The 23,410-nt window shown below is 40.8% G+C and overlaps 1 protein-coding gene across 1 annotated transcript; it reads right to left on the bottom strand.

Annotated features, from left to right (window-relative positions):
* Positions 1 to 706: 706 nt before the first annotated feature.
* Positions 707 to 22,067, bottom strand: nmi (N-myc (and STAT) interactor). The gene is made up of 10 exons (XM_043694149.1): positions 21,922 to 22,067; positions 21,091 to 21,143; positions 17,768 to 17,857; positions 14,992 to 15,150; positions 9,744 to 9,860; positions 7,196 to 7,370; positions 6,018 to 6,124; positions 5,582 to 5,768; positions 1,877 to 1,986; positions 707 to 1,267 (listed from the first exon to the last, which is right to left on the bottom strand). The coding sequence occupies exons 2-10, from the start codon at positions 21,139 to 21,141 to the stop codon at positions 1,049 to 1,051; spliced, it is 1,215 nt and encodes a 404-aa protein (XP_043550084.1). The 5' UTR covers positions 21,142 to 21,143; positions 21,922 to 22,067; the 3' UTR covers positions 707 to 1,048.
* Positions 22,068 to 23,410: the final 1,343 nt, after the last annotated feature.

Below are 23,410 nucleotides of genomic sequence, written 5' to 3' on the forward strand. Positions count from 1 at the left end.
TGTACTTGCAGAGTTACATTGTACTTTCTCAAAAACTGCATGAATCCATGCAGTTAACTCACATTTTAGATTAGAATCAGTCTAAACATTATGGCACAGACAGGGAATACAGGGGGCTAACACCTTCAATATCTCAACATCTTATCTGCGCTGACACCAATTGTTACAGTTAACCTGAGAATGTAACTTTTTTAAAAAGTTTTGTGATTTACATTTGAAAGAAGTGAAACTATCATGGTCATTCTAACAGATGGGAGACTTAACAAACAATTGAGATATTTTTCAATGTATAATTTCATCTTACTGTAAACTTTTGCTATAAATTCTGTCTTTTACAATTGTGCACTCCACAACCACCTGATGAAGGAGCGGCGCACCGAAAGCTAGTGCTTCCAATTAAACCTGTTGGACTATAACCTGGTGTTGTGTGATTTGTAACTTTGTACACCCAAGTCCAACACCGGCATCTCCAAATCATCAATTGGTTGCAAGTTAAAGAGCCTCCCTATCAAACAGGGCGATTGTATCATAGCCGCATCTTTCCTCCACAACCAATTACCATTCACATAAGATTTCAGAGCACAAAATCACAAGGTGTTGTTTAAAATTAAATTGCACTTCTAAATATTTCTTATTATATTGGTTTCACTTTTAAAAAGAAACTCTGGTTAAGTTTATTCTCCAGAGTAAAGACACATAAGAACAGTACTTTTCATTTCTTTATTTGCCTATTAACTTTATGCACAATGATTTTCTCATAGCATTTTGCAAATTATGTATTTTTTGCCAATGTAAAGAGGAAAGGGTATGAAAAGGCATTATTACTCTTTGTACATGACAGGTAGAAGCACAAACAGAATGGTTTTATACAGAATACAAAACATCTCCGTGCAGTGATTAAACTAAATATACATACATAAGCAAAAATAATGATAGCAATAATCATAGCTTTTATTGGACCATGAATAAAATGTCCTGCCAGAAGTGACAAAAATAAAATATTTCAACATACAGAAAGAGAAATGTGGCCTTTAAAAGAACATGCAGCTCAGGGACTGAAACCAAATGGCTGGATAGCTTCCTCATCTTCTTCAAAGTACACTGTTAGATATTGATTTTGTGGGACATATTTTATGTTCTCAACTTCACCACCATGGTTGCTTGGTTTCTGAAAATGAATTTCAAGCTTGTCCTGTAATTCTTCCTCTTCCATGGCATTCTTGATATCTGATATCATCACAGTTCGCTTGCAAATTCCATTAAATGTCTGAAAGAAAATTGGAAGGATGAGGTTGTCACTACAATGTTTAAAACTATTGGGGTAACACTCCAGACATAATAATGTTAATAAAGTCCAGATTCTGACTGAAGCCTGCACATTCACAGTCAGTTTTTCGACCTAGCCTGCACATCCCTGGAGACTATGGGCAATTTAGCATAGCCAATCCACCTAACCTGCTCATTTTTGGACTGTGGGAGAAAACTGGATCACCCAAAGGAAACCCATGCAGACACGGGGAGAATCTGCAAATTCCACACAGTTATCCAAGATTGGGATTGAACCCAGGTCCCTGTCACTGGTAGGCAGCAGTGGTAACCACTAAGCCACCAGTATACCCCCCTCCCCCCCCAATGGGATAGCCCCCTCTCCCACATTGGGAGAGTGCACTGTATTAAAGGCACTACATAAATCCCAGTTATTGGTGCTTTTATTGCAGAATACATTGCTCACTAATAAATTAAAGCTGGGTACATTTTTAGACTACAAGGATTAACTGTTCTGCAAACAATTTTCTGAGTCTTCGGTTCATCACACTTCAATTTTTACAGATACAGTTTTTGTACATGTACCTTAGTGAGGTGACAACATACTCACCTGAAACTTCTCTAATGAATAATCCTGCACAGATTCAACAGACACTGAACAGGATTTTTTCTCATTTAGGATAATTGTGAATTTCTTCTTTTCCACAACACGCTGGGCAGCTAAAAGAAAAATCCAAGATATGAGGAATTCTTCAACATTAATACGTGACACAGGGGTGGCCAAATTCACACAAAGCTTCAGCGCATACTTAGAAACTTACAATTGCTCCCAAAGAAAAGAACTATCCAATATTTAGTTTGATATCCATATCGATGGAAATAGTGCCAATGCGAGAGATTGTGATTTTGGTCCAACCTGTCTAGGCCAATCAGGTTTTCCAAATTAAACTAATCCCATTTGCCTGCGTTTGGCCCATATCCCTCTAAACTTTTCCTATTCATGTACCTGTCCAAATGACTTTTAAATGTAATTGTACCGGCCTCCATCACTTGGCGGTACATTCCAGATATAAATCACCTTCTATGTGAATAAGTTGCCCCTCAAGTCCCTTTTAAACCTTTCCCCTCTCACTTTAAACCTAAGCCCTCTAGTTTAAATTCCCCTACCGTCCGGAAAAGACCTTTGATATTCACCTTATGTATGCCCCTCATGATTTTCTAAGACTCTACAGCAGCATCAATGAGACTGCCTCTGCTGTTTCCAAAAGTGACATCTGGATTATACGTTCATTGAACAATTAACTACTTGACGAGAGGGATCTTGTCCTTTCAAAAGGGTGAGGCATTGCTTCCTATAGCCTGCTGGACAATTGTTGACCACTGCTAATTCACCTAACCAGGGGCAGAGCTAAAGCTGATGGGGTCAGGATCACTGAGGCTATTCAGATAGACCCCATCAATGTGAAGGGTTGGGGTTTACTGGTTGATAAGGGCAGAGGTGGGGTGTGGGTTTACTATGGGTTTGGTCTTTACTACTAGGTGAACCCTCCATGTGTCATAGGATGGCCAATAAGGAGGACGTTCCCATGAAGGATGCTGTCAGCATTTAACCCCTACATGCCGGTGGGGTGTATCCTCCTGTACAATCACAATGGCAGTGGGAAGATGACCTTAAAGATGGCCCATAATTGGCCACATAAAGTCCTCACTTTGCTTGTAAGCTGCAGCCATCCATCACTAGTGTGCCACTGGTAAAACGTCAGTGGTGGTGGGAATATCACTCAGCTTCCTTCATCTGATTGCCAGGAATCAGCATAGACACAAAGAGCTTCCATGTTGTGAATCCTTCTCTGTTTCTATGAACATCCACATGGTTCCCTTGCTGCAGTCTCCTGTCACTGATGTTCAGTTTGGCAGGCATGAAATAAATTCAAGAAAGGACAGCGATTTTCTGCTTTAAGCTTGGCAGGACTTTGTCATCTTCAGCCTTGTTGGGATCTTCAATTCTTCTGGCCTTACTACACACTAAGAATTAAGCTCACAAACTCTTCTCTCTCTCTCTCTCTCCATATTTGCTGCTTTTCCAACAATTTCCTATTTTTACTTTAGATGTCCAGCATCCTCTGTATGTGTCTTCACCATTAGTTGGGCTTTTTGCTGAGATCACTTCCCTAAAACAGCGATGTCCTGCTCTGCCTATAACTGTCAGCCAATGAGAAACCAACAGCTACAATCAGCCTTCACACCACTTTAGAGGCCATGGCTGCTGTTGGCACAACATGGAATTCTGGGAGCAGAGGGAAAAGTAGCTGACTTTTTGGAATTGCAGGGGGAATGCCTTTAGCAGCAAGGACAGAGAGATGGTTTTCAATGGCTCTGCCAAAAGGGCTGCCTGCAGTGAGGTTGATCATAGAATCCTAGAGTACAGATAGACACCGTTCAGCCCATCAAGTCTGCACCGACTCACTGAACAGCATCCCATAGCTCCCCCCTCCCACCCTATCTCCATACCCCTGTATTTACCATGGCTAACCCACCGATTCCTGAAGAAGGGCTTATGCTCGAAACGTCGATTCTCCTGTTCCCTGGATGCTGCCTGACCTGCTGCGCTTTTCCAGCAACACATTTCCAGTACAGGACAAATTAGCATGGTCAATCCACCTAACCTGCACATCTTTGGACTGTAGGAGGAAACTGGAGCACCTGGAGAAAACCCATGCAGACACGGGGAAAACATGCAAGCCCCACACAGACAATCACCCAAGGCTGGAATCAAACTTGGGTCCCTGGCACTATGAGCTAACCACTGAGCCACAGTGCCATCCTTGTGCGGCTAGTGCTAAGTCCTCTAAATGGTCACTACTCAATCTTTGCAATGAAGGTCGAGAAGTTAATTCCTGGGATAGAATGCTACAGCTTCCTGGCGCAAACCTACTCAAATATTTTCCACCTTCTCAACTGTTTCCCAAGAAGGGAAGATCCTCACTGTGTTTCTATTAGACTCAAGTCAAAGCTCATGGTGGGGGAACACTGTTCTTGATATCAGTTCTATTAACACATTTACTGTTTAACACATGAGGACTATCCTGTGATTCCCTGGGCCCAATTACAAATGTCGCTTTTGAACTATTCGCCAAATATAGGATGAGGACACGAAATTGGAAAGAAAAAGGTTCCTGGGATCTTCCATTAATAATTATCACTGATCTGTCCAGTTAACTCTACTACTGGGAAGCTGGAGATCAGAAATGTTTAAATCAGACCTGGTAGAGCAGTTGAGGGACAGGATGATTGCTGCTTTTAACTTTATAAGATTTTGGAGAGAGTAGATAATGCAGGTTATAAGAGATTATCTTAAATTGTCCTGAAACTGCAGAACCAGCATATATAGTTTGTGTTTGAATAAACACAGTCACAACAGGCTCAACTTAATTCTAAGTAAGTAGATTTCCAGTGAATTAAATCTGTGTCCACTGACTAGTGGGTGGTCAATCTATGGAGCAGAACTCTCTCAGGAGATGGTCAGAGAAGACTTTAATTCATTTCAGATGCAAACTAAATAGATATAGCATTCTGGTATACAGCATAAAAGTATTTTAAGACAATCCATGTGGTAAATGTAGCATTTTTGGAAGGACTTTAAAACTATGGTTTCCAAAATCCCCCATTATTTGGATTTTCCCGAGTCATTTCTGGTTGTGCTGGAAAGTAATCAACTGAGACTTATTGTCTTGTGTGATCAATAATCCTGGGATGGCAGGAAAACCATATGAAGAGAGACTGATTCAGTTAGAACTATATTCACTGGAGTTCATAAGAATGAGAAAGGATCTCATAGAAACCTTTAAAATTCTAATGGGCTAAATCCAGGAAGGATTTTCCTGAACACTTGGGAGTCCAGAACCAGGGGTTACAGTCTAAGGGTAGACTATTTAGGACTGCGATAAGGAGAGATGTCTTCATCCAGAGAGTGGTGAGTCAGTCACAGAAAGTGGTCGGGGCCAAAGCACTGAATGTCTTCAAGGAGTTGGCTATAGTTCTTACAGCTAAAAGGAACAAAGGAGAGAGTGGGAACAGGGTACTGAGCTGGATGAGCATATTGAATGGCCTACTCCTGCCCCTACTTTTTATATTTCTATTACATCATGTGACTTCATGACCTTGGCAAGTAATTCTATATTAAAGATATGCTCTGACTCTCTCTTCACCTCTCCCTGTTTTTATCCTCAATAACAGCAAATTGAATTGCTTTAGGGCCTTTCTCTCTCACACATCCAATCGACAATTGTAGTGAAAGGGAAAATATTTCACTTACTTCCTTTCTCAACAAAGGTGACCAGGGCAGTTCCAGTATTACGATCATAACTTACATTCTCCACCTCCCCTCCACCTAAACTGGGCTTTGAAAAGCTAATTTCCAACTTGTCTCTCATCTGTTCTTTGGGAAGGTTCTCTGGAATTTGGGAAACTTTAACCGTCTTCCTGCAGATGTCAACATGTACCTGAAAGTATTATAAAGATATTTTAAGTAAAACTTTGAGTCAAAGAGGTGCATAAATTATCTGTCCTTGCTCTGAATGCATGAGAAATCAATGAACACATGTCTGAAGCAATTGATTTTATTCATTATATATGTACTGACCTTATAACAGACAATAGAGAATAGTTCGATAAGAGAAGACCTAAAATTCTGAGAATATTTCAGTACAATTCAATCGGCAATATTCTGACATTGCTTTACATGCATTTACCTCAAACTTCCTTGCTGTGCCCAGTTTGACAGGATGAAACTTCACATCTAGTTTCCCAGGATCCAGGTTTATGTGATGTTTGGGTATTTTCAAAATTGTATTAGCAACTTTAAGTGTAAGATTAAAAAAAAAATTAGAGAGAATTAAATGGGAAGATATCATTTCAGCAACTTCAAAAAGGACTGAAGAGATAAGATTAGAGACCTATAAGAAAATAAGAAATAGGAGCAGGAATAGGCGGTCTGGCCTGTCAAAACTACTCTGCCATTCAATAAGATCATGGCTGATCCTTTTGTGGACTCAGCTCCACTTATCTGCCCTCTAACCAGAACCCTTAATTTTCTTATTGTTCAAAAATCAATCCATCTGTGCCTTTAAAAAGGTAACGTAAAGTCATCATACTCCCATAGGTTGCTTTCTCATTAGAAAGAGATGACTGTCAGTGACATAAACCTGAGGGTCACCATGCCTCAGATGAGGGGAAGAGGTTGAGAAGGTGAGACCTTCATAGTAACCTCAGCCAGTGCTAGAATTGAACCCATGTCGCTAGCATCACTCAACAGCCACCCGGCGAACTGAGCTAGGCAAGGCCAGCATTTGGCACCCATCCCCAACTCACCTTGAACTGAGTGGCTTGCTGGTCTATTTCAGAGGGCATTTAAGAGTCAACCACATTGCTGTGTGTCTGGAGTTGTGTAAAGACGAGATGAATGTTGGGCACCAGATTTCCTTCTATAAAGTCATTAGTGAACCAGATAGGTTTTGATAATCCTAACCATTTCATGCTCATCTTTACTGAAGAGTTGCTTCCTATTCTAGATTTGTTAATTCACTGAAGTTAAATGCTACCAATTGCCATGGTTTTGAACCCTAGCCCTACTAAGACTACTTATCCAGTGACAGTCTGGTGCTGGAAAAGCACAGCAGGTCAGGCAGCATCCGAGGAGCAGGAGAATCAGAACCATCTGCAGTCCTCACTTTCTCCTACTTGTCCAGTGACATTATTACTGCGTCACGTTCTCTCCAGTGCAGCAAACCCATTATATAATGATTTACATTTCTCTAAATAAAATGAGGTCCATGTCCTTTTAGAGCAGGAATGTCATTTTTGCATACTGTGAAAGGATAATTGAGAACTCCCAGAATCTTGTAGTCTTATATTAAGGGTAGCTAATTACCTTGTTTATTTTCAAAAGTGATTAAGGCTTGTCCATTCTGAAGAGCCAGTGATACTTTAGGTAAGATGACATAGCAGCACTTGATCTTCAAAAAGTCTTCTCCCTCTTCAGCTGTTGGCACACTTTCTTTGAGTTTGGTGAATCTAATATTCTTCTCAGGCAAAGTTGCCTTAATCTGTACAGAACAAAGACCAGATTGACAATCAGATTCCTAAAGGTTTAAAGAAGATTAAAATAAACTTCTCCAGCAGTTCCAGGTTTAAACTGTTTTGTACGTAAAGAAAGACAAGAATGTTTACATCCATGTAGATGGGGGGGCGAGAAAGTTGACCCAGTTAGATTTGTTTCACTGATATAAAATGAACTCAAAATCAGCACAATTTCAAGGACCAGTGTTCTGCATCACAAAATGACCCAAGCAAAAACATTTTGTTGGTGGTCACCCTAAAACGGTAGTTAGTCCTCATGCATATGTGAATGAGGGCCTGAATGTATGTTTAAGGTCCGTGAAAACAAACTGGGATACTTTAAGTAAAATGGATGTGTGTGAAGTATTTCCTTGGAAAAAGGAACATGCCCACTCATGGCAATAACCTATGGTCTTTTAATCTGGCCTTTGAATACATGGAGAGAACTGCTACCACACAGTTCAAGCTATCCAGGAAACTCTCCTAGTCTGACCACTTGCCATAGGTTTATTGGATGGACTTACAGACTGATAACCAACCTTTTATCCATATTAAAACACAAGACATCAAGTCCGTAGCTGGCACTTCAATTTAGAGCTTCTGCCCGAAAGGAAGGAACGTTACCACTGAGGGACAAGACTTCATCTGTAAAGCTGGTCTGGTCAGGTTTCTCTAGTTTGTATGTAACCACAAACATTGGGTAGTGACTTTGTTTTCATTTATATAAAACCAAGGTGGGAATTATCAGCTGCATACACTTAAATGAGCTAACAGAAAAGGGAGAAAATAGAAGGGCAAAAAGATGACACAGATTCCATCACAATAAAATCTCCTCCACTCACCTCTGTTTGCTAAAATTCAAATGTTAGTTCAAAATGTTCAGCAGGGAAAAGTAGACAGCTTCAATGAAAAGTACAGAAGTTTTGCAAGCTCTGTATTCAATCTTGATCGTGTCCCACCTGGAGTACTGTGTATGGTTTTGATCAGCACATTATAAAAAAGGATACAGAGCAATGGAGCAAGTGAAAGAGAAGTGTTTACAAGGGCAGTACCAGAAATGTGGAGAGTAAACCTATCAGGAAAGGACGAACAATCCACCAAGTGATTCATATTGGTAAGAAGAACATGGGAAACAATAGAAAGGATACAATTGTTTTGAGGATGCAGGAACAGAGGGACCTGGTTTGATAGTGCCTATGTCATTGAAGGTGGTAAGACAAAGTGAGAGACCAGTTCATAAATCGTTCGGTGTCTTTGGCTTTATTAATAAGGTCATTAATAGAGTATAGGAGCAAAGAAGTTAAACTAAACTTGTATAAGACACTAGTACAGCCTCAACTGGAGTATTGAATACATTTCCTGCATTCACACACTTAAGGAAAGATATGAAGACACTGGACAGAGTCCAAAATAGATTCTCGAGAATGATTTCATACTTTGGAGAACTTAAGTCTGTCTTGGAAAAAGTAAAACTAGGAGGAGATATGATGGAAGCTTTCAAATTCAAGAGGGAATCTGGACAGAATAGTGATGGACAAAAAGTTTCCTACTTGTGAAAGGATTGAGAACAAGAGGGTACAGATTTTAAATAATTGATAACTGAAGCAAAAACAGCAAAAAATCATGCAATAAATGGCTATGTTCTGGAATTCACTGCCTGTGAACATGGTGGTGGGAGGTTCAGTTGAAATTTTCAAATGGGAATTTGACTGTTATTCGAAAGAAGGAGTGTGTAGGGTGAAAGCAGGGGAAATGGTACCAATTGAATTGCTCATTCAGAGAGCCAGTGCAGACACAATGGGCCAAATGGCCTCTTTCTGAGCTGCAAAAATTCTGGAAACTTTCTCCATTAAAAAAGGAGCCTGATGGGGTGACCTAATACAGTTGTTTAAAAGAACAAAAGGTTTTTATTAAATAAAGAGAATGGATTCTTGCAACTATAAAGAAGAGGCCATTGAATTCATATCCTCATTAAGAAACTAAAAAAAATTCATAAGAACCTTATTTATTTAGATTGTCGTGAATACTACAGGGAATGGCTAATGTGAATACCATAGATAATTCAAGTAGAGGCTAGTTAAGAATAAGATCTGGAAGGGATTCCAGTTAATGGAGATATTGTTAGATGACGAAAGAATAGGAGATGGCTCAAGAGGAGCATTAATGGACTGATTAGGCTGAAATACCTGATTTGGTGCTGTATGTCCTATGTAATCTTTAGTAACTCCAGCAACCACTATCCAATCAGTCTCAGACAAATGAAAAATGACAAGGTGTACTTACATCTATTTAAAAAGAAAGCAGGATTTAATGAGCAGCAAGGATGCAATTTTCTTGATGACACAACTCTTAACGGTTACCTTGAATTTAGTATGTAGTAGGCCACATTCCTCTTGCTTAATTCGGAGTTGTTTTTCAAGTTCAATCAGTCGTTCTTTTAGTTGTTCACATTCAGTCTCTTTATCAAAGAGCTTCTCCTATGGGAAGAAACATGCTTCAGATAACTTGCAATTAAATCTGTTTTCAAAATAGTGATACACAGATTCAACATTCACAATAAAAAAATCTCTACCATTACCTAAAATTGATCTGTTAGTGGCTTTGGACTTCTTATTAAAGGAGGAATGTAAATCTACTGGAAGTGATTCAAAGGAGGTTTACTACATTGATAGCCAGAATGAAGTTGTTTTATCAGCAAAGCTGGACAGGCTGAGCATGTTTTAACTTAAGTTCAGAAGAATGTGGACTGACTTGATTAAAGCCTAAAGTTGCCAGACCATAGGACTGCTTTCTGACTGGAAAGAGAAAGAGGTGACTGATGGTAGTTTTAGCGTGAGTGTCAACTACAGTGTTTGACTGAATCAAACTCATATTAGTTTTGTCCAAGATCCTTGAAGGTCATCAGGCCTCAGGTGAGGGAAGAGCTTGAGGAGGAGAGCCCTTCATGGTCACCTCAGCAGGAATTGAACCCATATTGTTGGGGCCACTACAACAACCATCCCGCCAACCGAGCAAGATCGTGAAAACTCTTGTGGCAAGGAGAATGCTGAAAGGATTTTTCCTCTTGTGAGTCTGTCTATAAACAGGAGACACCATTATAAAACTCTGGGTTGCCCTTTTAGAACAGAGCTGAAGGCATTTTATTTTCTCTCAAAAAAGTTGTATCACTTTGGAACTCTACACCTCAAAAGGCAGTGCATGTAGGATCTCAATACTTTTAAATCAGAAGTAGATAGATTCGGTTCTGAAGAAGGGTGACTAGACCTGAAAAATTAACTGTTTTCTCTCTACAGATGCTGCCAGAGCTGCTCAGTCTCTCCAGCAATTTCTGGTATTGCTGGTATTCTGGTATTTCAGATTTCCAGCATCCAGAGTACTTTGTTTAATGCTACTGTAGATAGGTTCTTGTTAGGCAAGAAAACCAAAGGTTATCAAAGATGGACATGTGGTATTTAGAATACAAACAGAGCAATCTTGATCTTATTGAATGATGAAGTATGCTTAAGGGGCTGGATGGCCTAATTCTGCTCATAACTGTATCTCTTCTAAAAGTCACTGACAAAAGTGTAGCTTTTTCTCTTACTCAGGTACATTCTGGATGAGTTAAGCCTTATACCCAAAAGGTGCAACACTTACAGCTTGACCAGTTGAAATTAAATCCATGAATATATTATTTTAAAATTCTGGGAATGTTCAATAAAGTTTGAAAAACATATTACAGAAAAGTTGATTCTTTGCCATTAGGATTTCTATTTCTGTGCTTAGACTTTTATTCATTTCTGGGAAGCAAGTGCTGTTACTGGCAATGCCAACATGCACTGGCCTTCATAACAGTCCTTGAGAAGACGGTGGTGCCTTTTGTATCACTGCAGTCCATTTGCTTTAGATATACCCAATTGTTACTGAGGAGGAGTTCAAGCTTTAGACCCAACAACAGTGAGAGACTGGCAATACAGTTCCGAATCAGTTCCAGACAGAAATCTGCAGGTCGTATTCTGCATTTGCTGGCCTTGTGCATCTAGGTGGCTTGCTGATTTGAATGTGTTGTCAGCAGTACAATCAGGTCTATCCTCAGATGAGAGAAGATTAATAGATATTGTGTTATCTGAGCCAATAAGAGCTTTGGAATCATACTAGCCTGCCTGATGCCATCATTGATATAAGATTGCTCCTAAAATGAGTTATGGATGATACATCGATGTTATTGTATTTGAAAGGTCAGGATCATAATGTACAAGGATCTTGGACAAAACTAATATGAGTTTGATTCAGTCAAACACTGTAGTTGACACTCAATTCAACACTACTTTGGGCCTTGCTTCAAATGTTGCCTCATAGGACTCATTAACTTGGGCTAATTTTTGGTAAGTATTTTCACAACTTGTTAACCATTCCCATATATTGTTGGAGTCCTGTAATATTCCTGCCAGTGGAAGTGGCCTAATGGCTGCTGTCATCTCTGTTGTCTGAACAATGTGGCCCAAAATTGTCAGCTTTGAGAATTCACACTTATTATTAAGGGTGAAACCAGAATCCTCTAATACTGTCAAAACTTTCCTACATTGTCATCATGTTGGGCTTTAGTGAACCATGGATGAGAATCTCTTCCAACATGTTAGATGTCATTGTCTGTAAAGCTTCGGGTCTGAATGTGATGCTAAAGGGTAGACAGTTAAAAACATTAATGTCAGATGGTGTTATAAACATGATCAACAGTGTGGAGTCCTCAAAGAGAAGTTAGCAAAAGTTCACATCCAGCTTAGTGAAGATTATGCACTTTGAACGTTTCAGACATTCACTTGCATTCCAAATTCTATCTCTTTGTTTAAAATATGTTCAGTTGACACAAATTTTCATTGATATACTTCATTTAGGAACAGGCAGCATCACAGCACACCATGCAGTCAGCTGTTTGACTTTTGAAAAAATATCTTTTTAGTGCATCATCTCAATCTCCTCTCTTACCAAGTTAAAAATCACACAACACCAGATTATAGTCCAACAGGTTAAATTGGAAGCACACTAGCTTTCGAAGGAGCGACGCTCTGAAAGCTAGTGTGCTTCCAATTAAACCTGTTGGACTATAACCTGGTGTTGTATGATTTTTAACTTTGTACACCCCAGTCCAACACCTGCATCTCCAAATCATCCTCTCTTACCGTTAACTAGTGTAGAACCTTCCAGGATGTGAACAAACAGATATGATCAGCACCTGCTATCAGTATGATGTGAAATGCTATGTTCCGTATACCCAAGCCTTTAAAGAGTTTTGGAAATTGTTGTTTGAACTCATTTGCTGGTTTCCAACTGACCACTGCATTTACTTTGAGGAAGTGTTTAAGAGCTATGCAGGCTCTCCTGCTGGTCACAGATAAAAGACTGTGTTTTAACAATTTCCTTGTCTTTGTGTTGTTAGGTTGCCTGGAGCTAGTCTTTGACCTTGTTCAACCTAGCTATGCAGTTAGACAGATAAAGATTGTAGGGTAAACACCCTCAGCTAATTAAGGATGATAGAATATCGTTCACAGCTGATAGCCAGTTAAAATGTGTATGTTGGCTGTTCACGGCAATGTTCACACTCCAATCTTGACTCTCCTGGTCTATGAATGTCCCAGGAGAAAACATTAAGTGTATCAGTCGCTTTTAAAATTGGCTGCCTTGTATTTTCTGAATATGGAATTCTATAATGAAAAGAGTACATAACCATGGCATTCTGCAGTCTGGTGAGACTGTCTTCCTGTTTGTGGACCTTCTTTGTGTAATGTCAGGACATTTTTAATTGAGGCTTTATGCCTTTTCTGTATGTCAGATGTAGTACTGTCATGGTTCTGCGCCCTCTGTGTTGTTCTGACTGTCTGAGCTCCTGGATCATCTAGAAGATTTTTAGGCATGCTAGGGTAGAATTAATTGCTCACACACTTCAAGCTCAGGTTTTCCACAGTGCTGTCTGTGTTGGCTGTCAGACTGGTCTGATGCTTCGGTTGGTTTAAAGTCCCTTGCCCAATGTACTGTGACATTACTAGGCTTCACTTAAAGTTGTTTGAGCCACTTGACTCCAGTTAATCACAGTTGCTATCAGTTAGTGGGAACAGATCCATATTCATGTGAGTAAGCAATAACAAGTTTTACTAAACATGACTACACCATCATATAAGTGATGGTAAGAGAGATATCTTCTGGAACCCTCTTGTCTCCGGCTCCAGTTCCATGTGATCTCATGTCACTATGACAACATTTCCTTTGTACATGCTCAGTAGCTATTCCTTAAGGAATTGTTAACCTTGTACTCCATCAGTGCCTGCAATTGCTGGGGTTACCATGAAGGTCTCTGCCAAACACTGCCCCTTACCCAACGGGACCTTCAGGTTAAACTCACAACCAGTCATCTCTGTGAGAGCTGGTTAGCTCAATTAATTCAGTTGATTGATTTGTGGTACTGAGTGATGCTAACAGCATTGGGTTCAGCTGTCACACTGGCTGGGATTACGATGAAGGTTCTGTCCTCTTAACCTCACCCCTTGCCTGAAGCATGATGATCGACGTTTCGGGCATTAGCCCTTCCTGAAGAAGGGCTAATGCCCGAAACGTCGATTCTCCTGTTCCCTAGATGCTGCCTGACCTGCTGCGCTTTTCCAGCAACACATTTCCATCTCTGATCTCCAGCATCTGCAGACCTCACTTTCTCCTGAAGCATGATGATCCTCAGATTAAACCCAACACCAGTTGTTACCATCTAATTAGAGAGCAGCTGTCTGGGACTGTGGTGAAGTTATCTTTCCCAGTCCAAATGTTTATTAATTGGAGTCAGTGAACAAAATATATATTTTTTAGATTTTTTTTAGATTTTTGAAAAATGTTTTGTAGAGTTTTTGGATGCACTTCAGCCCCACGCTCCTGATTGGATATCGAGGGTGGAGAAGAATAGGCAGATCTACTCCTGGGAGAAAGTGAGGTCTGTAGATGCTAGAGATCAGAGCTGAAAATGTGTTGCTGGAAAAGCGCAGCAGGTCAGGCAGCATCCAGGGAACAGGAGAATCGACGTTTCGGGCATAAGCCCTTCTTCAGGGCTACTCCGGGGCCTACCAGGCTGGCAGTAAACAAATCCAGGAAGCAGTGTGTGGAGGGGGTCATCTCTGCCAACTGCCTGCCAGTCTTCTGCAATTATGTTCATGCTCAGGCATCCTTAGAAACGGAGCATGAAGCATCCAGAAACACGCTCGATGCCAGTGGGGAATACAGTGCTTTATTTCCCCCTCCAACTCCATTTTGATTTAGCCCTTTCCTGCTCTGCCAACCCCTCCCTCACTTTTGATGATTTGCATCGCCTGTAATGGGCTTTGATTTTAAATATCCACTTGGCTACACTGACATTTACTGGTCATGGTTGATACTAAAAATTAAGTTTAAAGGAGACCCAGGGATGGGTTTGCTAAAACAAGCCAATGAAAGCCACAAGTCGTCACTCTATTTTGGTGTTCAACAATAAACAATGTTCCTTTTCCAGTTGGATTCTCTGAGTTATAACGCAAGTCTTTGAAATGATGAATTTCATCAATTGACTTTAAACCTTCAAAATATAAACAAAAAGTCAAAAAAAATGATATTTACCTTAAAGGACTGCTCTGTCTTTTGAATCTCTCCCTGGAGCTTCTCATGCTCATTATTCAGCTTGTACAGTTCATGAGAAATGTTCTTCCTCTTTTCCTCTGCATCCAGTTTTGCACAGATTAAATCTGATTTTATGCTTTCTAAGTTGTCAATTCTACTCTATTAAAAAAAAAGCACAAGGCACAATATAACTCCAAAAAATGTTCTACATCTACTACATTTTTTAAAAATGCATACATTTAAGCCTTTTGTTTAGAATTCATATGACAAGTTCTCCATTAAATGGCTGAAACCAGCTTTTGAACCAATCGATTTTCATTAAATATGAGCAAGGGGCTATTTCACTCTATTCATGTAGCCTGAATAAAGTGAGTGCACATTTAAAAGTTACCAATCCTAATTCCCAGAGTGCTAATAACTGATGTTTGCAGATGTGGACAATGGAATACTGCACATCTGTCGACCATCAAGAAAGAACACTGAAACAAGTTGCCGCAATCCGCTGGAGTTTCTCAAGAGGACAAAATGGTCGACATTGGCAGATATCTGCATGATTTCTTCCAATGACTTCCAAAACGTATTCCCAGAAATAGTGGAGAATTGGACAAGTTCACCATGTTGAAGTATATCAATCCCTAATTCTTCCACATACCAATCTTTTCTAAAGGTAAGTAGCATCACCTCAGCATAACCCATAGAATTTAAATTGTTTCTCCCTCAGCTTTCTGCAATTGGAGTTCTTGTCACCCCCTCCCCTCGCCCCCCCCCTCCCCCCCGCTCCCCCCCACCCCCAATGCTAAAGTTATTATTCCCTTTGAGCTTTGTCTCATCTTTTCATTATCTATTCTCTAGACTCAAAGTATGTTATGGCCATGTGCAAGAGGTATATGGATATTTGAGTAGACCTCAAATTCAGATAAAGATCAGGAAATAATTATCTGATTACTTTCCTTATCTGCAAATGCTTCAGATTAAATTTTGGAGGCAGTCACTGAAACTGAGAGTTAGGAACTGCATGAGAAGTAACTTGGAGGGACCTGACCTTGAGGAACAGAGAACCGCAGCAGGAATACTTTTTTCAAAACATGTTGGCTCTAGAACAACTCTCAAGCCACAGTTTAAAATAGGAAGTGGGCCAAACAGTAGAAGCACATGAAACAATGATGTTTATCATAACGTTACACAGAATCTAAGCATACTTTAGGGTTGATTCATAGAGTTGTACCACATGGAAACAGACCTCTCGATCCAACTTGTCTATGCTGACCAGAAATCCTGAATGAATCTAGTCACATTTGACAATAAGACCATAAGATACAGGAGCAGAAATTAGGCCATTCAACCCAGAGTCTGCTCCGCCATTCAATCATGGGTGATAAGTTTCTCAACCCCTTTCTCTCAGAAACCCTTGATTCCCTCGATTCTCAGTTTTAAATATACTCAATGACCTGCCCTCCACAACCTTCTGTGCCAATGAATTTCATAGATTCACCACTCTCTGGCTGAAGAGGTTTCTCTTTATCTCTGTTCAAAAATGTCTTCCCTTTACGCTAATGCTATGCCCTCAGGTCCTAATCTTTCCAACAAATGGAAACATCTTCCCAATATTTACTGCATCCAGGCCATTCAATTTTAAAAAAAGGTGTCACGTTAGCAATTTTCCAATCCTCTGGGACCCTCCCTGATTCTAGCAATTCCTGAAAGATCACAACTAATGCCTCCTCTATCCCTTCAGCAATCTCCCTTAGAACTTTAGGGGCAGTCCATCTGGTCCAGGTGATTTGTCCACCTCAGGTCATTCAATTTTTCTATCACCTCCTTCTTGGTGATGGCCACCATACTCAGCTCTCCCCCCCTCACTCTCTTGAATTTTTGGGATATTACTTGTGTCTTCATTTGTGAAGACTGACGCAAAGTAATTATTCAGTCCCTCATTTGCCACCATTTGGTCCATATTCCTCAAAACCCTTCTTATTCATGTATCTATCCAAATGCCTTGTAAATGTCAAATTGTACCAATCTCCACCACTTCCACTGGCAGCTCATTCCATACATGCACCACCCTCTGCATAAAAACATTACCCTTAGGTCCCATTTATGTCTTTCCTCCCTCACCTTAAACCTATGCTCTCTAGTTTTGGACTCGTCTATCCTGGGAAAAAGACCTTGGCTACTCACCCTATCAATTTGTAGGGTTATGTGGAAAGAGTAAGAAAGTGGGACATAATGGGTTGAATCAACCCCTTCTTGTCAGTATGATTCTAAATTGGGAGATATTAATAATTAATAAATTGTGTCATGCATGAAATATCTTTATTGGGCACTACATTTTACAAAAGGAACACTGTCTTTATTATAATCTCAGAAAAGTTTTCACAAGAACATATTGGTTTCATTCAATACTAAACAAACAAAATCACCTCACACAAATAAACTGAAGGAGTTCAACCAATCCAAGTTGGAAATTTTCAATTCTTCCTGCTTAAATTTTCTATTTATAAATTTTTGACAATGAATTGAATTCACAAGAGCAATTTACAATTTAATGCAATCGTGACTGAGAAACATAATATCAGCTATGATGACAAGATCACATCAAATGCATAAAATCAGCTAATTGTCTTATTCTTATTCAGGAGAACCTCAGTTTTCTCTTCTTCTTACTCATGACACACCAGTAAAAACTGCTTTTATGATTAGATGAAGGTCAATCTAGAATCACAGCGAGATAGGACCAGTTAGTCAAGTCATAGAAGGGCTGTAAGATATTCTGTACCTGCCACAATTCTAACTCTTCTTCTGCTTGCTGAAGTGTTTCGCAAAGGCTCATGTTGTTCTGCAAGTTCTCTTGAATAATTTCAAAATCCTGAAAAACCGATCGGGAAAGATTAGTGACAGACAAGATGAAGAAGTATATTGAGAAAATGAATACATAAGTTTTCTTTTGGGTATTCATCAACCAATTATTTTCAGCTATACTTTAAACAAAAATAGAACCAATTATGTTATCAGTAGAAAACCAATACTTCTGAAAACTTAATGGTAATAATTACTGAACAATTAAATATCAAGAGTGTAGTGCTGGAAAAGCTCAGCAAGACAGGTAGTATCTGAGGAGCAGGACAGTCGAGCATAAGCCCTTCATCAGGAATGAGGCTTATGTGCCAGGTGAGGGGAGGGGTGTTGAGAGATAAATGGGAGGGGGTAGGGGCTGGGGGGAAGTTAACTGAGAATGCACTAGGTAGATCAAGGTGGGGGAGAAGGTGATGGTTGGAGAGGAGGGTGGAGTTGATAGATGGGAAAGACAATGGGCAAGTAAAGAGGGTGGTGCTGAGTTGGAGGCTTAGGACTTGGATAAGGTTGAGGAGGGGAAATGAGGAAACTGGTGAAATCCACATTAATCCCGTGTGGTTGCAGGGTCCCAAAGCAGAAGTTGAGGTGTTCGTCACCTAGGCGTCGGGTGGTTAGGGTTTGGTGATGGAGGAGGCTCAGGACTTGCATGTCCTTCATGGAGTGGGAGGGGGAATTGAAGTTTTCAGCCGCTGGGGTTGGTTGCTGCGGGTGTCCCAGAGATATTCTCTGAAATGATCCTCAAGTTGGCAACCTGTCTCCCTGATGAGACCACATTGGGTGCAGTGGATACAGTAGATGACATTGGTGGAAGTACAAGTAAATTTCTGTTGGATCTGGAAGGATCCTTTGAGGTTTTGGAAGGAGGTGAGGAGGAAGATGGTGGCACAGATTTTGTAGTGGCAGGGGAAGGTGCCGGGAGTGGGGTGTGGGCTCAGGGGTGGGGAGGTTGGAGCATGGATCTGACAAGGGAGTCGCGGAAGGAATGGTCTCTTCCAAATGCTGATAGGGGTGGGAAGGGAAATGTATCTCTAGTGGTGAGGTCCTTTGGAGGTGGTGGAAGTGGCAGAGGATGTATCCAGAGATTGGTGGGGTGGGGTGGGGGTTCTGTCCTTGTTACTTAGGGAGGGGTGGGGTTCAAGGGCAGAGATGAGGTAGGTAGAGGGGATGCGCTGGAGGGCACCGTTGACTACGTGGAAGGGTAAATTGCAGTCTTTGAAGAAGGATCTGTTACTTTCTGAGGTGGAATTGGTCATCCTGGGAACAGATGCAGTGCAGGCGGAGGAATTGGGAATAAGGAATGGTGTTTTTACAGGAGGCAGGGTGGGAGGGGGTGTAGAGTCGAGAGTGAGTTGCTGGAAAAGCACAGCAGGTCAGGCAGCATCCGAGGAGCAGAAATTTTTTTTTTTAAAAATCGACATTTCAGGCAAAAACCCTTCATCAGGAGGTGTAGTCCAGATAGCTGTGGGAGTCAATGGGTTTATAGTACATATCTGTGGTTAGTTGGTAACCAGAGATGGAGATGGACAGGTCCTGGAAGGGGAGGGAGGTGTCCGAAATGGTCCAGGTGAACTTGAGGTCAAGGTGAAAGATGTTAGTGAAGTTGATGAACTGTTCAACCTCCTCGTGCGAGCACTAGATAGCGCCAATACAGTCATCAATGTAATAGGGGAAAAGGTGGGGAATGGTGCCAGTGTAGCTGTAGTTCCACGTACCCGACCAGTACCCTGTACACATTAAATCTGGAATGTCAGAAATGGAGGGCTTGGAGGCCTTCGTCGTGGCAGATTAAAGTCAAAAATGTCACAACATTTTCAATAAAGTAGATGGCAATATTGCCATTGATCATTTAAATCTTCAGAAATAGGGACAGTGTTCTTATAGAATGTGTTATATTTAAATGGATAATTCCATATCTAATCCAATTTATAATCAATTTCCATTCAATAAATAAATTGTTGACTCTGAAAATGAAAGTTGTAAGCTCAAACTTCGTTCCAGCATCTAAATCAAAGTGACTATTTCATTTTGACCCTGGCAGAGTGCTGCACTGTTGGAAGTTCCACCACACTTTAAATTTTAAATCAAGGTTCTGTCAATGTGTTCAATACACATTAAATATCCCAGTTAGCTATGTTAAGAAAAGTATTGAGCTTTTCAATGTCGTAACCAGCACCATAAGACCGCATGAACATAAGACATGGCAGCAGAATTGGGCTGTTCGGCCCATTGAGTCACCTCTACCATTCAATCATGGCTGATATGTTTCTCAAACCATTCTCCTGCTTTCTCCCCATAACCCTTGATCCCCTTACCAATTAAGAACTTATCTATCTGTCTTAAATACATTAACTGTATAGAGACTTGGCCTCCACAGCCTTTGTGTCAGATTCACAATCCCCAGTTGAAGAAATTATTTATCACCTCACTTCAGTCTGAGGCAGTGGCCTCGGGTCCTAGTCTTTCCTACGAGTGGAAACATCTTCTCCGTGTTCAGGCTATCGAGGCTGCTCAATATTGTGTAAGTTTCAATGAGATCCCCCTTCATCCTTCTAAACTCCACTAAGTTGAGAGCCAGATTCCTTAATTGCTCTTCATACAACAAGCCCGTCAACCCTTCCAAAACTGATCAGCTGGACATTCATCTCATCGTAGGCTGTATAGATGAAATAGCTGCCATATTCATTGACATAAAACAGGCATTCCATTTCTGAGTAACTGACCATGTGAAACACTCTGGACTATTTCTGAGGTATTCTCTCTTTCTTTTAAACTCAATACCAAATGATACAAAGCCAGGTATCAAACTGTGGAAGGTGCAGAAATAAAACCAGTGTTGTCTAGCCATAAATTTGGCGAGATAGTTAATCACAAGCACAAAGCCTGTAATTTTTCTCCAAGTTCTAATTTTCTTATAGTATGGTGAAAAGGTTAAAACAGGTTAAAAGGTTAAATCATCCAAAGATGCTGTGCTTCATAGAATTTTATTTAACATAATACGTTCTTTTGACTAATATACTTAGAAAGTTAAAAAATCACACAATACCAGGTTATAGTTCAACAGGTTTATTTGAAAGCACTAGCTTTCGGAGCTCTGCTCCTTCATCAGGTGGTTGTGGACACCTGATGAAGGAGTCGTGCTCTGAAAGCTAGTGCTTCCAAATAAACCTGTTGGACTATAACCTGGTATTGTGTGATTTTTAACTTTGTACACTCAGTTCAGCACTGGCATCTCCAAATCATACTTACAGAATGTGAGATACTAAATTCTGCAGCTAGATGTCTGTCATCCTCTTCCATACCTATTCAAAACAAGGCAGTAAAATCAATTTATATAAATGTTAATTGAATTTCTTGCATAGACTAAATGTGATAGGAGATGATAAACATGTTTCCACAACGGAATATGTCAATATAGTTGGTTTGGCAGCAGTTTACAACTTTCAGTGTGGGTTAAATTTGAGGTGAGAAAAGGAATCGCCTAAGTGTAATTAGTTTGTCCATGCCATGCCAACTCGTATTGATGTTTGAACTCTGATTGAAACAGTGGGTCACAAGAAACAGGAAAAGTTAGGCCAGGGCCAAGCTCAGTAGCCAAACCCCAAGTTTGTACAGGCCTACCCAAGGCAATGTTAGAGGTACATTTGGCCCAACGTGAAGGAGAAAACATTCATATTTTCGGCTGGTCACACATTTATAAGTGTGAAAAATATGTTAACAGCATTGTTACGAAGATCAGAAACAAGGAAGCAACTTCAACTCAGAAAGACTGTCAAAAGTGCCAGAAGTCGTTCGACACCAGCGTTCAGAGCGGTCTACAGCCTGCCGTTGTGTGACTTCTGACCTTGTTCACCCCAGTCCAACACCGGCAACCTCCACATCATGTCAAAAATGTTGTCAAATGTGAATTGCAATATACAAAGGACACGCTTACGATTAAAATCGATTAATTTTTTTAAAGTGAAACCCTTCAGATCATTTCAGACGTAGAAACATTCCCGATGATTACGCCGCCGAGCGTGAAACCCTGTGTCTCAGCCTGAAATGTTGGGGAAGGGACTGGAATCGAGTTTTTCTCACCCTGAGGGGAGGATCACCCAACCTCCCGGTGCCCTGGAGTCAAGCGGCGAAACCCGATCGATGGGTTTTATGGGTTTTATCGGAGCGATTTATACGACTGCTTGCACCGCCTTGTTCCGCTGTTTGTTTGCAAATTTACTTTCAGTTTCCAGAACTACTTACTGGAAATCATCTGACAACTGCGAAATATTATACTTTAAACAGGGAGGCAGACGTTTGCACATGCCTTTATTTATTTTCACTTAATCCCCCAATTTTGCAAAAAAAAAAGGGCTAAACTCTCATCTTGGACCCCAAGTGTACCAAATGAAGTATTTTGCAAATCTATAAACATAAGCATTAAAATTGCTCTTGATCTAAATGCTGGCTAGCCTGCCAATTAAGCAATCAAAGATCCAGAATTCGGGGTAATATTCCTGCTAAGGTTTTACAGAGCCCTGACCCACATTGTTATTGGAAGGAAGTGTTTTCTTGTAGATTAATCCGCCTCAGCCGCGAGACGCTCAAACTGAAACGATTGGGTTAAACGCCAGACACAGAAATCCAGCTGGAAATTCCCTGTTCGCTGACTCACAGCCTTCACCTAATGGCTTTCTGCATTGAGATCATAATCATAGAATCCCTACAGTGTGGAAACAAGCCATTTGGCACAACAAGTCCACACCTACAATCTGAAGAGTGTTTTTCCAGCGCCACACTCTTGACTCCAGCATCTCCAGTACTCACTTTCGCCCTTCGAAGAGTAACCCAGACCCATTACCTATCCTATATTTACACCCTGATTAATGCACCTAACCTACACATCCCTGAACACTATGGACAATTTAGCATGGCCAATTGACCTAACCTGCACATCTTGGGACAATGGGAAGAAACCGGAGCACCTGGAGAAAACCCTCGCAGACACAGGGAAAATGTGCAAACTCCACACAGACAGTCGCCCAAGGCTGGAATCAAACCCAGGTCCCTGGTGCTGTGAGGCAGCAATCCTAACCGCTGTTGCCTTAAATGTAAAAAAAATTACAGAGGAACCTTGATTAACCGAATACCAATTATCCGAAAATCGGATGATCTGAAGGAGGTCTCGAGGTCCCGATGGAAGCATTACATTAAGGACTGATCGCGTCTTTTGTTGATAGAGATTAAACAGGCACCATCTCCAATGGACTGACTGCCCACCCTCTCTCCCCACACTTTCTCTGGAGTTCTACATAGGGGTGTACCCTAACCCCCTTCCCCAGATAATCTGACCAACACTGTCCTGTACAGGGCAAAGGTGGAACCTGTCAAAAAGTTTCAGTAAAAAGGTGTGGTGGTGTGTGTGCTATTTGGACACTTACCCTACGAAGGCAGCTGCAGCAGTCTTTCTGTTAGTGTCCAGTCCAGCTGCCCCAGAGAGAGGGAGGGGGAAGGTGGGGGGCGTTGTTGGGGCGGCGGGCAGGGTTGAGGGAAGGGGGGTGCTGGGGGGCAGTGTTAGATGATGTTGGGG

The sequence above is a fragment of the Chiloscyllium plagiosum genome, chromosome 7, assembly GCF_004010195.1.
Source record: "Chiloscyllium plagiosum isolate BGI_BamShark_2017 chromosome 7, ASM401019v2, whole genome shotgun sequence".
Taxonomy (NCBI): Eukaryota; Metazoa; Chordata; class Chondrichthyes; order Orectolobiformes; family Hemiscylliidae; genus Chiloscyllium; species Chiloscyllium plagiosum.